Here is a 16000-nt window from a genome sequence, read left to right as displayed (position 1 = left end):
TGAACTCCTCCACTCCAGTATGAAGACATGGAGAATCCTTGACCACACACTCCAACTTCTCTTTCTTTCTTCCCAGCCAGTCAGCTGCCACAAATTACTTTTTTTCCACAAATCTTGGCCACCCATTTGCCATGTGTGAAGTATTGTCTTTGTATTAATGTGTGATTCCAAACTTAGCATTTATTCACTCAAGGAACAAAAAGAAAGAAGAAGAAAAAAATAACAATTATATGCAATGATATGATTAGCAAATAGGAAATCGCCGGTGGATTAGTCAATTTGAAATCTCCCTATAATCATTTATAAAGTCCAATCTTGTAATTCACTTACTCTATGTGAACTATTCATTTTCTCAATATGAAACGTAAGTAAATCATATTAAATAAGGGACCAACCATGGTTCCAAGCATGAACTAAGCTAAGTGCTGTCCGGTGTGTCATGGCTTCGGCCCCTTTGTTTTCAAAAATTTCCTTAAATATTATTTTATCATTCAAGTTTATATATATTATTAAGCTTAAAAATTAGATTTGACCCTTATTAAAATTAGGCTTGGCCCATCATTCATACTTTGCCCCCCACCAAATAAAAACTCTCGATTCTGTCCATGACGCCAAGTTTGCAATTGACCCAATCATGATGCAAAACTTGCCATCCATATATATCCCATGGAGTCACGGTATGTTTTTTGATTGGATCAGTGGACAAGTTTGAAAGAAATAATGGCAACAAGCATATCAGCAAACAGCAAAGGCAATTGTTTTTATATATATATATATATAAATATTTAAGGATATACTTGGAGTAGGTTATGAAGGGAGATTTTTGGAGTTAGTAGGAAAATGTTGAACATAAATTGAATTGAAAAGAAATGGTACACATTGATTGTTTTTGTCGAAGAGGTGCTTTTAATTGACCAATACTTGTATTATTAATTTTGGTATAATTACAAATTGAATTCCATCCCAACCCACCCTCTTGAGTGCCTCCTACTTTCAAAACTCACCGGCTGTATGTGTTTCTTGCTCTCTCTATTCTCTTCTCTTCTGATAAAAAGACAAGAAATGTTATTTGGTCAAATGGGTAATCGACTGCCAGTTTTTCTTTTAAAAGAATTCAAATTATGATTTTAATTTATATTTTGAAATGATAGTGTAAATATGGCTAGTGTTTTCCCAAATCGTGACAAATAATATCAAAAAAATCAACTTAATAACACCAAAAAAGAGCACATCCAGCTCTTCTTGGGTTTGTGACATAACCCACACATTCTAATTCATTTTAATTATTCACTTTCACTATTCTATTTAAATATTATTTCTCAATGATTTCCTTGTTTTTGTTTTATGAGAAGCGAAAATGTTAGAAATTAAAAAATGCTTTGTTTTTACATTTGTGAGTGAATTGTGCTCACCAAATTTTTGGTAAGCAGTGTAGCAACTCACCAAATGTTTCTTTAAATTGTGAAGTAGCAGGGGCGGAGCCAGACATTTGGTTGGGAGGGGGCCAAACAAAAAATAAATTAAAATATGTGATCAAAGTATAAATATAAAATATACTAGGTGGGTTTGATATCTCATCATCTTCAAGTTTTCAATGCCTTCTTGAGTCTCTTATGTGCTTGGAAAAAAAAAAAAAAACACATCTTTTCTACAATACAATTTTTATTTACTCTTTTGCTTTCGGCCTGCACCCATACTTTAATTCATTTATATTTCTCAACAAATTATAGATCGTTTCACAAAGAACCAATCGACACAGATAGGCTCTAAAATGTTTATTTCTCCACACTTTAACAGCAAAAATGGGCCAAAATTTATAACGGGTAGGGCCAAAAAATTTAATGAGTAGGGACCAAATAGACTGATAATCAAACTATTCTTGTTAAATTTTATTTTTCAAATAAACTGGGGGTCATGGCTCCTACCGGCCACCCCAGCTCCGTCCCAGCAAAGTCGGATCCGGGTCATTTTGCTCCAATTTGCATGTTGAAAAGAGTGGTGTAATGAGTTAGGTAATTTAGCTTTGTTGCCAAATTTGAATTTATGTTTAGAAATTATATAGAAGGCTTGAAACTATCAAATATGTGAACCAATAGATTTTGCGTGGATTTTCATACTAAATGATGTTGAAGAATAGTAAGATAACGCTGTTTGTTGACCATCTGAGATTCTGAAATTGGAATTACCCAATCCAAGTAACGAACCTCTACCCCTCTTTGCAACTTCCATTTCCCCTGTTCCAAGTACCAACTGCTCTAGAGTGAAGATAATAGCTATTTGGGGCTGTGGCAGTCTTTATAGAAAAGGTACATTGACCGTGAATGCCATGAATAACAACAACAGAGAGAGAGAGAGAGGTGGGTCAGAAACACACGTCGTGATCAGGCAAAATCCATGTGCCCACATGGACGATTGGGGGGGAGAGAGAGAGAGAGAGATACTATAATAACTCTCATAGTGATACTAGTTCTACTAATGGACAGACATCATTATAATCCACAGCAGTCAGCACCACAACAAAGAAGAAGAAGCAGCAGTAGTTAAGTGAAACACCCAGGAGCCAAACCATCAATCAGAACAGCCCGTTGTTGGTGTCTGCCTCAACGGTTGCGCTTTGACACAATCAACAGAGTCTGGGAATCTGGGAAAGAAAGAGAGAGAGAGAGAGAGAGAGAGAGAGAGAGGGAGATGAAAGAGAAGAGTGAAAGTGGTGGTGGGTATGTGAGGGCGGATCAGATAGATCTGAAGAGCTTGGACGAGCAGCTTCAGAGGCATCTGAGCAGGGCATGGACTATGGAGAAGAACAAGAACAGAGAACAAGAACAAGAAGCAACGCCCACTGTCACCAGGCACGAGTGGGAGATTGACCCCTCCAAGCTCATCATCAAGGGCGTCATAGCCCGTGGCACTTTCGGCACCGTTCACCGTGGCATTTATGATGGCCAAGACGTTGCTGGTATTGGATTTTTTTTCTTGTTTTTGTTTTTGTTTTGTTCTGTAAATTTCCATTTGGGAAAATAAACAAACCCATTTCTCAACAATTTTCTTTCTTGAGAATACCAATTCATTTCTATGTGTACTTTCGTCTCTTTTGTTCACTTTAAGCTGCTCATTTTGGTTGATATTGTGGCACATCATTTAGGGATTTTCTGTATTCAGCCAAATTTTATGTGGATTTATACTTTTGTTTTGTTAGAAAGTATGATTTTGGGTCTTTTTGACTGAAAGGGCTTGGTTTTTTAAGTGATTTCGTACATATCGTTTAATTAACTTGGTTGAAATTACTTCTCTTGCTTTTAGAGCCAAGCAAATATCGCATATTCCTACAAGTGGCAAGCAAACAGTAGCTCAAAATGTTGGTCATTAGGGAACTCTTTTCTCCTCTTCATTTGGAAGTGGCCGAGGCTGAGTGTTATTTGCGGGGTTTTACTTTAAAGTTTGGCCTTTGTCTGGCTTAGCTGGCGAGGGTATCTACTGGATTTGCTGTTGCTAGTTCCTTCATTGTTGATTTATTGATGAGGAAATGCAGGAAAATGTATTCAACTTTATACTTTGGGAGGAAACAACAATTTTCACTTTACTATGCCTTCTGTTGGTATGCTTAGTTAAGCTTCATTCTTGAAGGCAAGCAGCATGAAACATAAGATTGCAACTAACTTTCTTTCCTATCCCCGAGTTTTCTCAGCAACTAACTAGAGGGATAGTGTAGTGCTTTTTTCATTAAATGGCTACCTGGTTTATTTTATTTTATTATTTTATTATTTATTTTTGGATAGATAATCATGAGTGGTTTGTGATTGACCCTTGTAGAGCTAGACTTACAAAATCCGTGATTCACGGGGCTGAGTTGAGTTTGCAGTTACCTGCATTAAATTCAAAAAAGTTGCTCTTTTCTTGAACTTTCATGTGTCCTTATTTATTACCGATCTGCAATCATTTCTTAACTCTGTTTGTGGAGGTATAGAGCTGGGAATTAAAAGTGATTAACTTGATATTGGTGACTTGTGTTTACTGGCAAGATGCGATGCTGCCTGATGGATGCTCATCTTTTCAACTCACAAAAGTCTCATACCGACAATTTTGGGTTGGCTGGACAAATCAAACCAAATCTTTATTTTAATCCATAACTAATCTGGATATGCTATGTAGTTTTTATTTGATCATCATCACATAATGTTTGATAAGACTTATCTTTCATTGATAATTGCTGTTGTTTTAGTTATTAATTTAAGAGTTCTTCTAGAATTATATTGTGAGTCAAATTCAAAGTGGAATCATTCCTTTTCTCATTCTCAGTTAAACTTCTTGATTGGGGGGAGGAGGGCCACAGGTCAGAGGCTGAAGTAGCTTCTCTTAGAGCAGCTTTTACACAAGAGGTTGCTGTTTGGCACAAGCTTGACCATCCCAATGTAACAAAGGTAATATTTCATGTCTTCAGTATTCTCTTTTCTTTCCATTTTTTCCTCACTTCCACAGAGTTGTACAAGAACTTAAGTAGCATTATGATGATAATGGATACTTCTTAATACATGCTATCAGATTATTGTTTTGAAGCAAAGTTTAATATAAATAGGTAAAAAATTACAAATGTGGCCAATCAATAGAAATTTTTGGAAACAGGCCTTGCCTGAACCTAAGGCTATCTTATTCTCAAGATGATTCTGTTAAAGTATTGATTAAATAATTAATACTCTTTCATATCCTCTTAACCTTTTGGGATAAAGGTTATTTAAGATGGTATCAGAGCAAAGGTCATGAGTTTGAACTTTGTCTTCGTCATTCAGCTCCCATTTCAATTAAATATTCAACGTGTTGGGTCTCACTAATTAAGGGGGAGTTTAAACCCATGCGTAAGGGGAATTGTTAGAATATAAATAAAGATTAAATTAACCATTTCTTATCAAGTTAAGCTTTTGGGATAAGTGGTGTTTAATATGGTATTAGAGCCAGATGTCATGAGTTTGAACCATGACTCCACAATTCACTCCCAATTTCAGTTAAATATTCCACGTGTTGGACTTCACTTATTAAGATGGAGTTTGAATCCACACATGAGGGAGAGTGTTAAAATATAAATTTAATGATTAAATCCATCCCCTCCTATCAGCTTAAGCTTTTGGGATAAATGGTAATTTAACATGGTATCAGAGCTAGAGGTCCTGAGTTTGAATAATAACTCATAGTTTACCTATTATTTCAATTAAATATTTTACGTGTGGGGAGTTTGAACTCAAACATGATGGGAGTATTAAAGTATTGATTAAATAATTAAATTTACTCTTTTTTATCGGCTTAAGCCTTTGGGTTAAGTGGTGATTTAACAGATTCATGTTATCTCTCATCCCTCTTCGTTGCAATTGAAATTGGTAAAATCTTTCTATTTAACCAAACTGGTAGGATGGGGGGGGGGGGGGGGGGGGGGGGGGTGAGTTTTTGGAACTTTTTCCATATTTAGTTCTGAAAAATAAATCTCATATCTAGCTAAACAACTAAAAATTTCAAGCTTTTTAATGCTCCCCCTGTTTAGATATCTACCTAGTTTCTGCTAAGAGCTTCAAATTCTTAGATGCAGATCACCTTAAGTTCTGCTTTTAGTTGTCCTTTTGCATTGTCTTGCATAACTATGAAAAGTTTTTCATTTTTAGTTGTGAAAATTAAATCTTTTATCTAGCTAAACAACTATAACTTATCGTTCTTTTTAATCTTCAGCTGTTTAGATTTCTAGTTCTAAGATGCTTTGGCATGTTCAAAATATCTTTTTTGAGTAATTCTATGTAGTAGACTTTTGTACAACTACCATACAACTGAATGATGTAGCAGTAAAAATCAGCATTTTTTTACAAGTACTTATCAAAAGGCTGATTTTTATTACCATATCATTCAGTTGTATGACAGTTGTACATGAGTCTACTAAATAGTATTACTCATCTCTTTTTTATTAAATTATTGAAATACTTGGTGAAGTACTTTCAGTTTCCTTCAGTTTATTTTATTTTTTTAAAAAAAAGTTTTAGTTTCCTTCATTTTGAGGGTGAAACAGTAAAGTTCAAATAAGGCATGGGACTGTGTTGTCAATGGTCATGTAAGATTTCCATAAAACAAAAATGGTTCATGTAGCATATATATATATATATATATATATATCATGTATTTCTTTTGCGTTCTCAGTTTCTTAAATAGTGAGTAGTTTATTTTAGTTTTTAAGCGGAATGTTCATTATGATGATAAGTAGGCGCGGCACACAAAGGAGGTAAGATTGAGTGCGCATAATGGTACAATATTTCCTCATGTATTCACTTATAATATATATACATATATATATATATATATATATATATATATATATATATATATATATATATATATATATATATATATATATCTCGTGTATTTCTTTTGCATTCTCAGTTTCTTAAATGTGCTTGTTTTAGTTTTATACAACAAGTACATCTATTACCTCACCAGTCAAAAATGGATAGGATATGTCTGATACTGCATTAAGACAAGATGGACTCTAACGTGAGTGTGAGCACAGAAATGGTGTCTTATTCTAGGGCTTGCATGACATGCTGTTAAGCATCCCCAGTATATGCTAAAATAGAGGGTTGTACCTACATTTTTTTTCTTTTGTCCAAGTCCTTAAATAGGTCTAGACATTTCCATGAAAATTATCTTTACTGATTCATGCAAAATCCAAATCCTGTTTGCAGTTTATAGGGGCGACAATGGGTACTTCGGAGCTAAACCTACAAACAGATAATGGACACATTGGCATGCCGAGTAATGTTTGTTGTGTTGTTGTGGAATATTGCCCTGGGGGTGCACTAAAAACTCACCTCATAAAAAACCGAAGAAGGAAGCTGGCTTTCAAAGTAGTTGTCCAACTTGCCCTGGATCTTGCAAGAGGGTCAAACTCTACACTCCTTTATTTTGCTTGTATTCTCCAAATCTGTTGAATGTATTGAAGGTTTCACATTTCAAGATTAAATTCAAGTCGTTATATATCGAAAGTTCTAATGTCAGGTTCATTATTATCCTCCATTTTTATAGGATGAGCTATCTTCATTCGCAGAAGATCGTCCACAGAGATGTTAAAACAGAGAATATGCTCCTGGACAAGACACGTACTGTTAAAATAGCTGATTTTGGAGTTGCTCGTGTTGAGGCTTCAAATCCTAATGACATGACTGGTGAGACTGGAACCCTTGGTTACATGGCACCAGAGGTATACACTTTTATTTGCTTTAAATTGAACTCTGTGACAAACCACAATCTCTCTCTGTCTCTCTCTCTTGTGTGCATGCTTGCTATACCATTGGGGTGTGTTTCATCAATTAAATCATCATAGTGGCCTCTGCTTCTGTGGATCCTTGAAGCTGAGGTGACCTGTTAATTAAGCCCTAGAAGGGTGTAAATGCTGCTTACCTTGCTAGGTTTCTATTACTATTCTAATTGGTTCCACAAAGCATGGACCATCTTCTGTTATTTAGCAGCTGCTACCTATGAAATTCTTGGCTGCTCATAAGAGCCTAGTTTATGAGTTTTAGCATTTTTTGCTGTATTGCAAGGAAACAAAAGGCGAATAGATTCTACTTGCACTTTTGGGTGGGTCTGGACATGATGCTTAGCTTTGGTATCGATTAGTGTTTCCCTTTTTCAGTTCTTTGTTTGGCTTTGCTTAGGAAATGGTTCAGATATCATTTCAGATCTTAAGCATTGAGCATCTAAACTTATCACTAATTTCTTTGCATGGGGCAGGTTCTCAATGGCAACCCATATAATAGGAAATGTGATGTGTACAGTTTTGGTATCTGCTTGTGGGAGATATACTGTTGTGACATGCCGTACCCGGACCTCAGTTTCTCAGAAGTAACATCAGCTGTTGTTCGCCAGGTAGACAAAATATGTCAGATGTTTCTGCTTGCATATAACTAACATTAACAGAGATTAGAAAAAAAAAAAATTATAAAGAGATGTGCTATACATCCTTCTCCTGTCCTTCTCTTATCCTCCCACTTTTGAAAATCACCATTAGATTTGTAAGGCCCATATAAGGGACCCACATGGACTCCACAAATTGAATGGTGATTTTCACAAATGGGAGGAAGGGAAAAGGACAGGAAGAAGGAATGAATCATTTCTCTTTTTTATAAACAAAAAAAAAAAAAATTAAAAATTAAAAAAAAAATGTATTGCATACAAAATATGCCAATGTATTAGAGGAAAAGAAAAGAAATTGTATTATATCTCAACAATAGCAACGGATAAATAGCTGTTACTTATATTGTTCTGTATTTCTTTAAACTAATGGCTGTGATGAAAACAACAATTTTGTCGGCCATCATTAGAGTTGTAAGCTAAAAAAGGAAGTTAAACTTCCATATGCTTCTATATCAAACTGCAGAATCTGAGGCCAGAGATTCCCCGGTGTTGCCCAAGCTCTCTTGCAAATGTAATGAAGCGATGCTGGGATGCTAACCCTGACAAGCGGCCGGAGATGGATGAGGTAGTGGCCATGTTGGAGGCCATTGACACGTCAAAGGGTGGAGGTATGATCCCTCATGATCAGCCTCAGGGTTGTTTGTGTTTCCGCAGGTATCGAGGGCCTTGAAATATTTAAACTCCTCCAAGCAAAAAGGGATTCTGCTGATATGCAACACAGTTCTGGAAATTCAATTTGTATCTTATTCAATTTAAACAGATTGAAACTAGAGGGAAAACGAAACTGTGGAGGCTATAGGCTAAAGGCTAAGAGAGGCTCTCCAATATCTGTTACCTTATTGGACTATAGATTTTGTAAAGCAGTTCTTTCTTTCTCATTCTTTGGCCTCTACTTGGAGAAAACCCTAGTAGTAGTAGTAGTTCATATATAATGGTAGTTCAGTGGATATAATCATGGAGATGTTCTGTTCTAACAAGTGGGCGTGTGCCCATGCACACACACACAATCTTGAGAACTTTATGGTGACTATACTCAGGTGGAGGCTGGGAACTGCTATGTTTTATCATATTTGTTTCCTATGTCCTTTTTTAAGTCATCTATATGTTAAGGATTATACCTTGTCCTAGGGTTATTTTTGCTCGGATCGCCTTCTCTTCCACTTTCTCCTGCCCTCGTTTAGTAACGACTCTGAAAACATTTTTCTGTTCTTAAAATAAATAAATAAATAATATAATTTTCTAAAATTCTTTGACGAACACTTTTAAGTAAGACACAAAAACACTTTTTAAACGTCAATTTCACTAAAAAAAAACACTTTTCGTTTTTACGTCGCATCAAAATATTTTTTTCAAATCAAAACCCAAAAACACTTTCCTAAAAAAAAAGGGGGGGTTAACATGAAACGTAATGTTGGCCGGTGTGAAATGTGTGTGAAGAGTGACATTATTCTTATTATATATAACTTATGCGGAGATAGTTTGTTGTCATTTTCTTACAATGGGTCACCTTGAGGTCATTATCAATGGTTCCAGCTGTTGCTGGCCTTTTAATCTTTTTTTTTTTTTTTTTTTTTTTTTTTTTTTTTTTGTGTCCAATCACCTGCCACTCGATTTTGTTTTCAACAACTCATATAGCATATTGAGACTCTATACAATATCTAGGGTATCATGGTGCAATAGCTTTAATCTGAATCGTCATTTGATCCAAAATCAATCATGTCATCTATTATTGAAGAAAAAGCTTTGCATCTCATTTTCAAGAACCTCTTTGTCCATCACCATTCACCACCCCTCTCGTTGCTCTTTCGCCACCTCCCACCACTGTCGAGCTCTTATCCCGTTACCTCTTTTATTGTGATCCTGTTACACAGGGTAGCCGAGCCACCCCTTTGGCCATTGAGAGTGGTTTGGCCACCCCCCAACTAGCATTCCCTTGTCAAAAAGGGGTAGTTGAACCATCCTTGTGGTTAAAAGCTAAAACTTTTCAACCATTACCTTGTTGAAAGTGTCTATGTTGGTGGAAAGAGAAAGACAACCAATAAAGACGATGTAATAAAGGTCTTTAATGACCTTGGGATCTTCAAGAGGTTTATTTGCATAAGGAGATTTCATAATCCTTTGGTGAGAAGTTAAGAGAGAGATGGGTTAGCGAAGGAGCACAGTTGGACTTAATAAACTGTGTTGTTTTGAAAGGGAGGGGAGAGAACCACCTCCTTGGGCTAGTCTGGGGTGGTCGAACGACTCCTAAAGTAGCCAAAGGAGTGGCCGGTCATCCCCAGTAGTAGTGAAAGTGAGAGACTGGTAGTGGTGGTGCAATAGGGAGGGTGGCGATAGCTATTGGAAAGAGAGAAATTTTTTGGTTTTTAACATGCAATATGACATGCCAAAATTTGGTCTGTTCATTTAAAATAAGCGTCTCAAATTAGAATTTTTTTTTTTTTTTAAAAAATTTTATTTATGTGCAATATCCTATGTATCATACGTGATCTCAATTAACTATCAGCCATTTAAGCTTATGACAACTAACAACCAGTAATTTTTTTTTATTTTTTATTTTTTAAGTAAACATTTCCACCTAGCAATCAATGCGATATTTAGATTAAATAAATTATACGGAATAAAATATTTATCAAATAAAATTTTACTAATTATGGTTCTTTAAAAAAAAGAATAAGAATAGTAACATAATTAAGAACAGTATTCTAATTCCTCATGTATCTTGATTATGCGACCAAATGCACCTTAATCGTTACAAATAATATTGTGTAATATTTGCAACGAAACATATTAGCAGGAGCACTAGCCATATCGACCACTTTTTTTTCAATCTTTTTTCTTCCCTCTTATGAAAAAGGTATTATAAATATTGTTAACATCAAAGTTGCAGGCAAGGCATGATGATCAATGGAGGATACGAAAAGCAATCAGATGATAGAGATCAAGGAATCAGATGATATCAATATTCCCATTTCCCATCATAGAAAAAGCAATTTGAATTCTATGCCCTATTGACAAAAGGTGGTATAAAGCTGGCCAAACCCACAAAACTATTCCCGTCATAAGAAGCTCCCCCACTAGTGAACTTTGTGTGCCTCCATATTGGAATCAATTCCCAAGTGCATAAAAAGTAAATATAGAGTTCTTGTTGAATGTATGGTCTAATTGTGTCACTGCAACAACATGGCCATAAGTACTAGTCCAACAGAGCCCTCTTCAGTGGGACACAAGCTGCTTCATAGATTAATGAATCCAATTGCCAATCCAACGGGAGATACAGATTAAGAAATAAGAAACAACTTGAGAATCACCCTCAGCAATAATTAACCTTGTAAAATACTTGAGCATCGCGTGCGCCAGCTACGTATATTGCACTAATAGAGCTAGCCAAACCAAGTTCAACAATGCCCCAGATAGCTCCCTCATTTCATCAAATTTATCAAGGTACATTTTTCTAGAATACATGACCTTTCATCTATCACTTATTTTGGAAAATTAGTGTGTCACAAGGTACCATTATCATTTTCTAGCACTGCAGTCATGCAGAGTCGATTATAGAACCACCTACCACCTAGAGTTTTCTTAAGTAGAAAATTGTATGACTAATGTTATTGAGGTATCTTTTTTTTTTTTTTTTTTTTTTCTTTTCTCCTAAAAAAAGGGGGAAAGGGGAAAGGAGTTTTTGAGGTATCTTTGATGATATTACATCCCATCAATAAACAAGTGAATATAAGAATGCGAGTAATATGAAATGAATCTGATCTTGGCATCAGTAGTCTTACATGAACGGAAAATGATTTTTGGAGGACGAAAAACCGTCTCCCAACAGGCTCTTTTTAATAAAAAAAAGCAAATATAATAAAAAAGTGTCATTTGATGTAATATCAAATGACACTTTATGATTATATTTGCTTTTTTTATAAAAAAGGGCTTGCAAGAGAACAGTTTCCTATCCCCTGCATATCACCTCTCTACATGAACACCTTGTCAATTTAGATGCTAAAAATTCTCCCAAACTATCCATTACCGAATCCTCGAAGGAAAAATACAAACTTAAAAATGGAACCCCACAAATTATTAACTCCACCAACAAATTTAGTGGGAGTGAGCAATAAAGTCTCATATGCAGTATTTAACACTAATAATATGGAAAGGTAACTACCCAGCAATCTTGTAGCTTGGATTGACTAGATTATCCAAGCCAGCGACAACTTGAATGGACTCTATGACATCACCAACCTTGAGATCTGCCAAATAATCCTCATTTTCTGTCACATAACCAAACACTGCATACCGACCATCCAATATGTTTGCATTACTGGGAGTTAATTCACTTTCTTTCAGTAGCCAAAATACCTGGCTGGACCCAGAATTGTTCTCAAACTCCTGTAATGAAAACATAAATAAACATAATCTGGTTAGCCTTCGTGTCAGATAACCAAAAGCACTGCATCTCTGTAGAGAACAGCAATGTTGAAGTTCAAATGCTCACATCTCTGGCCATGGCCATCGTTCCAAACGCATTAAATGGAAGCTTTGTTTGAGCCTTGTATAGACCAATATCCTGTCCAAACACACAAATGTTACAACAGGGACCAACAAACAGTAGCAAACACAGATTTTAACAGTGATTAGAAAAACTTTTAACATCTGGTAGATATAAACATGATTTTAGATAACTGATCACAAGGAGGGAATGACTAAGAATAAGATTCCAATTTGATATTGTTTATTTATATAGCCACCCAGCCATGGTGGATGAGATGCCGCTTTTACCCAAGGATGGCAGTCATGCTGTCAAGGTGGACAAACCAACAGCCGCCGCATTCAACCTGAGTTAATCACCACTTTAATGCACCCTTGTTTAGAAGCTCATGTGCTGAGCTTAGAAAAACCGGTTTACAAAAGGAGGGACATAATCAAGGTTGAATGAATACATGGATATTTGTACTGTAATCTTTTTGATAAGTAATATTTGTACTGTAATCTATGACATGAATTTCACAAAATTCAAAGAATACTAAAGTAATCAAGTAATTTGAATTGTGGCAAACAAAGGAAGACAAGTTAATCGTTTCTCAATATCTAAAAAATGCAGGACAAGGTTGTCTCTCATTTAAAAGAGTTTATTAAAATTTCTTCAATATCTTTTTCTGTAATACACACTATAACAGACAAGTTAATCAAGTTTCTCAATATCTAAAAAATGCAGGACAAGGTTGTCTCTCATTTAAAAGAGTTTATTAAAATTTTTTCAATATCTTTTTCTGTGATACACACTATAGCAGAGATGGCAAATATTGAGGCGTTGTCTTCTGATTCGATGATTCTTATTAGTTTTAAATTCATTATTCCCTATGATTTCGTGTTTCATCTCATATGTGTAACTATATACAGAATGACAACTGGACAGTTTGAAAAACTTACTTCCAAAGTTGCTCCATAAACAGGTGCGTTCTCCCCCTCCACCATGATTTCTAATGGTATTGTCCTGGTTTTCTCTGTACTAGGATCAATGAAACCCTCTGCAGGACCTTCAGGGTCACCAGTTTGAACAACAAAGCCATCGGCTGCACCAAATCCAAGGTAACTTCTAAGCTTTGTTAAGGCATGAATAAATCTAAATTTGTATGTATAATGTGATTAACAGTTAGAAGTATTTGACTACACTATAGGCTGCAGTATAAATAGCAAAAGACGGCAGAAAAGGAGCATGAGTGAATCTTGAACATATGCTTTGGTTTAATATGTGATGTTACAGTAAGATCTTTTGCTAGCTCTCAGAATATAATATTAGTCAATCAATGCTTGTCCCAAGGTAAAAATATGTAGGACTTATTGTGTCATTGATTGTGGTTTTGCAATGACAAACAGGATATAAAAAAATTAAGTTGATGATGGTGGTCATGGCAGTTGAACCGCTAAACTTCCAGTCCCAAGGTAGCAGGAAGACTTGATGTATTCTTTTATGAACAAGCAATAATCATACGCATTTAATTTGAGATGGCATTACCTCTCTGGATTTCCATGCCATCATAGAAGTGTCTTTCCACCAAGTCTACAAAATTCCCAGCAGTTACAGGCGCATTATAACCATCTAGAACTACACGGAAGACACACTCATCTAGGGTAGGGTTGTCCTTAACCTTGACCTTCATCTCTACAGTTGCTCTCCCCTTCAGTAGAGGCATACTTTGGTATTCTTCAGGCACTTCATATGGGAAGCCATCCACCATATCCTCTTCAACACTGCAGAAACCCAATGCCCCAGGAAGATCTCAGCTGCAGTCAATGACAAGGGTATATATGAGAAGGAGTTTATCTAAAAGGATTAACTTATACAAGTCCTTCCCAATTTTTATGCAAAATATTAGGATGCAAGTCTTGTAGATGTATAAAGTCGTAATCATTCCTTAACAGGATTAGGTAACGGTCTTCATAACAGGGGCATTGTCACCAATTGCATTTTCAATCTTGGATATTGTTTTGGAACCTACACCCTTCATGCACTTTAGCATCCTCTAAGGTTGCTGAAATAAGCAAATTATACCTAACTTAACTCACACAGATTGAAAATTTCAAGTAATGCTAAAAACAATAACTGATTCAACTGCCACTTTCTTGTGTCTACCAGCTTGACACAGCTTCACATTCAAAAGTACTACTGAAAACACAAGGCTATCCAATGCTCATTCTGAGTTCTTCATTTGAGTTACAGTGTGACATATGGATCTTTGTGTGGTTTTTTTTTTAAAAAAAAAAACCCAATTGTCAGCATGTCATAAGTAATATTTCTACACTTACCATAGAAGAAAATTAGTGTTTCTACAACAATACTCACCCTCCAACATATTGAAGAAGCTCCTTCTGTTTCGGTGCTACTGCATCTCTATTCCTATCCTCCACAATTCGTTGGAGCTCATCCATTCCCGCTTCCAGCTTGTCTAGCAGTTCTACTCCATGGTCCTTCTTTGATTCAGCTAACCCTGATATAATTAAAGTTTTCCCCTGCTTGAGGTTCCGAGACGCCTGCCTCACATTCTGCATTTTTTCATTGAAATTTAAGTGTCAATTTATTTCTTCTCATGCTTTTCTCAAACCAAAAATGGATACCGCAGAAAAAAAAATATTAATAAATAAAAAGAGGATTTTAAACATTACCCTCTCAACCGAATCGAGTGCCTTAACTCCAGCAACCTTGAGACTTTCAGTGATGTCTTCGAGTGGTTTTTGTACTTCCCTGATAGCTCTATTGTTAATAGGCAGCGCATATCTCAACAACGCTCCCGGGTCCTTGATTGGCGGTCCAGATATCAACACAGACAGATCAGGCAAAGCTGGACTAGTTGCTGCATTGGCATTTGCAGACCAATCCAATGCAGGAACTCCAGTTACTAACCCCACAGCCAAAGCTATTGAAATCGCACACTCCTTCAAGGAAAACGACCTCCCTTTCTGCGAAGTGAAATGCTTAAAATAAGTCCTTTTAATCACCAATCTCAAGAACAGGTTCTTCAATTTTGTACAAAGTTTTGATCTTTGTCAAACATTCAGTACGGCATAATCTTAATAAATTGACCCACTGAGGAGTTCCAATAACACAAGGAATTTGACTGAACTAAATCTCAAATACATCCAACAGAGATAATTCAACATAATGTGGTACAAAAAAATTCACCAACAACACGAATAGACGAATAAAACAAGATCCAAAAACTATACCTGTCTCGTTTGGAGGTGAGGCTGGTGACGATTTTGATCATAACATCGGGGTCCAAATCGGCGAGGCAAAAAGTTGGTTTGGGAAAATGGGAAGCGAATATGGTTGGTGGTAGGTATCTTTGGAGCGAAGATAATGGCGGCCATGGAAAGTTGGGCTCGTGTTTTCACAAAAAGACAAAAAACATCAGAGTCTTGGGGAAGAAAAAGAACTGATGAGTGTTAGTGTTTTTGAGAGAGAGGATAGCAGTAGATAAGGTTTTTGGTGACTCGGGGATTTTATATTGTAAGAGATGGCTGTGAAAGGGCCGCCGTCCTCACGCTTTGGATAAGATATAGCCCT

General features: G+C 36.0%; 2 protein-coding genes across 2 annotated transcripts; one reads left to right on the top strand and one right to left on the bottom strand.

The window, feature by feature from the left end:
- Window positions 1-2332: 2332 nt before the first annotated feature.
- On the top strand, window positions 2333-8819 carry LOC133859824 (serine/threonine-protein kinase STY13). The gene is made up of 6 exons (XM_062295371.1): window positions 2333-2956; window positions 4297-4418; window positions 6711-6907; window positions 7051-7225; window positions 7759-7893; window positions 8405-8819. Exons 1-6 carry the CDS (start codon window positions 2689-2691, stop codon window positions 8609-8611), a joined length of 1104 nt encoding a protein of 367 aa, XP_062151355.1. The 5' UTR covers window positions 2333-2688; the 3' UTR covers window positions 8612-8819.
- Window positions 8820-11929: 3110 nt separating this feature from the next.
- Window positions 11930-16000, bottom strand: LOC133859823 (peptidyl-prolyl cis-trans isomerase, chloroplastic). Its single transcript, XM_062295370.1, has 7 exons — window positions 15661-16000; window positions 15100-15393; window positions 14780-14979; window positions 13952-14187; window positions 13366-13508; window positions 12431-12502; window positions 11930-12324 (listed from the first exon to the last, which is right to left on the bottom strand). The coding sequence occupies exons 1-7, from the start codon at window positions 15802-15804 to the stop codon at window positions 12097-12099; spliced, it is 1317 nt and encodes a 438-aa protein (XP_062151354.1). The 5' UTR covers window positions 15805-16000; the 3' UTR covers window positions 11930-12096.

This window comes from Alnus glutinosa, chromosome 2 (genome assembly GCF_958979055.1).
Source record: "Alnus glutinosa chromosome 2, dhAlnGlut1.1, whole genome shotgun sequence".
Classification (NCBI taxonomy): domain Eukaryota; kingdom Viridiplantae; phylum Streptophyta; class Magnoliopsida; order Fagales; family Betulaceae; genus Alnus; species Alnus glutinosa.
Note: the sequence above shows the minus strand (reverse complement) of the source record. Positions and strands in the feature narration are given on the sequence as shown.

What these genes read in the sequence shown, in the direction of transcription:
- LOC133859824 (XM_062295371.1), top strand. Translation starts at nt 2,689, where the DNA reads ATGAAAGAGAAGAGTGAAAGTGGTGGTGGGTATGTGAGGGCGGATCAG. An exon ending in GCCCTGGATCTTGCAAGAGG is followed by an intron (nt 6,908 to 7,050) that starts GTCAAACTCTAC and finishes CCATTTTTATAG; the next exon opens with GATGAGCTATCTTCATTCGC. An exon ending in CATCAGCTGTTGTTCGCCAG is followed by an intron (nt 7,894 to 8,404) that starts GTAGACAAAATA and finishes ATCAAACTGCAG; the next exon opens with AATCTGAGGCCAGAGATTCC.
- LOC133859823 (XM_062295370.1), bottom strand. Translation starts at nt 15,804, where the DNA reads ATGGCCGCCATTATCTTCGCTCCAAAGATACCTACCACCAACCATATT. An exon ending in CTTCTTCAATATGTTGGAGG is followed by an intron (nt 14,188 to 14,779) that starts GTGAGTATTGTT and finishes GGGTTTCTGCAG; the next exon opens with TGTTGAAGAGGATATGGTGG. An exon ending in TTTATGGAGCAACTTTGGAA is followed by an intron (nt 12,503 to 13,365) that starts GTAAGTTTTTCA and finishes GTGTTTGGACAG; the next exon opens with GATATTGGTCTATACAAGGC.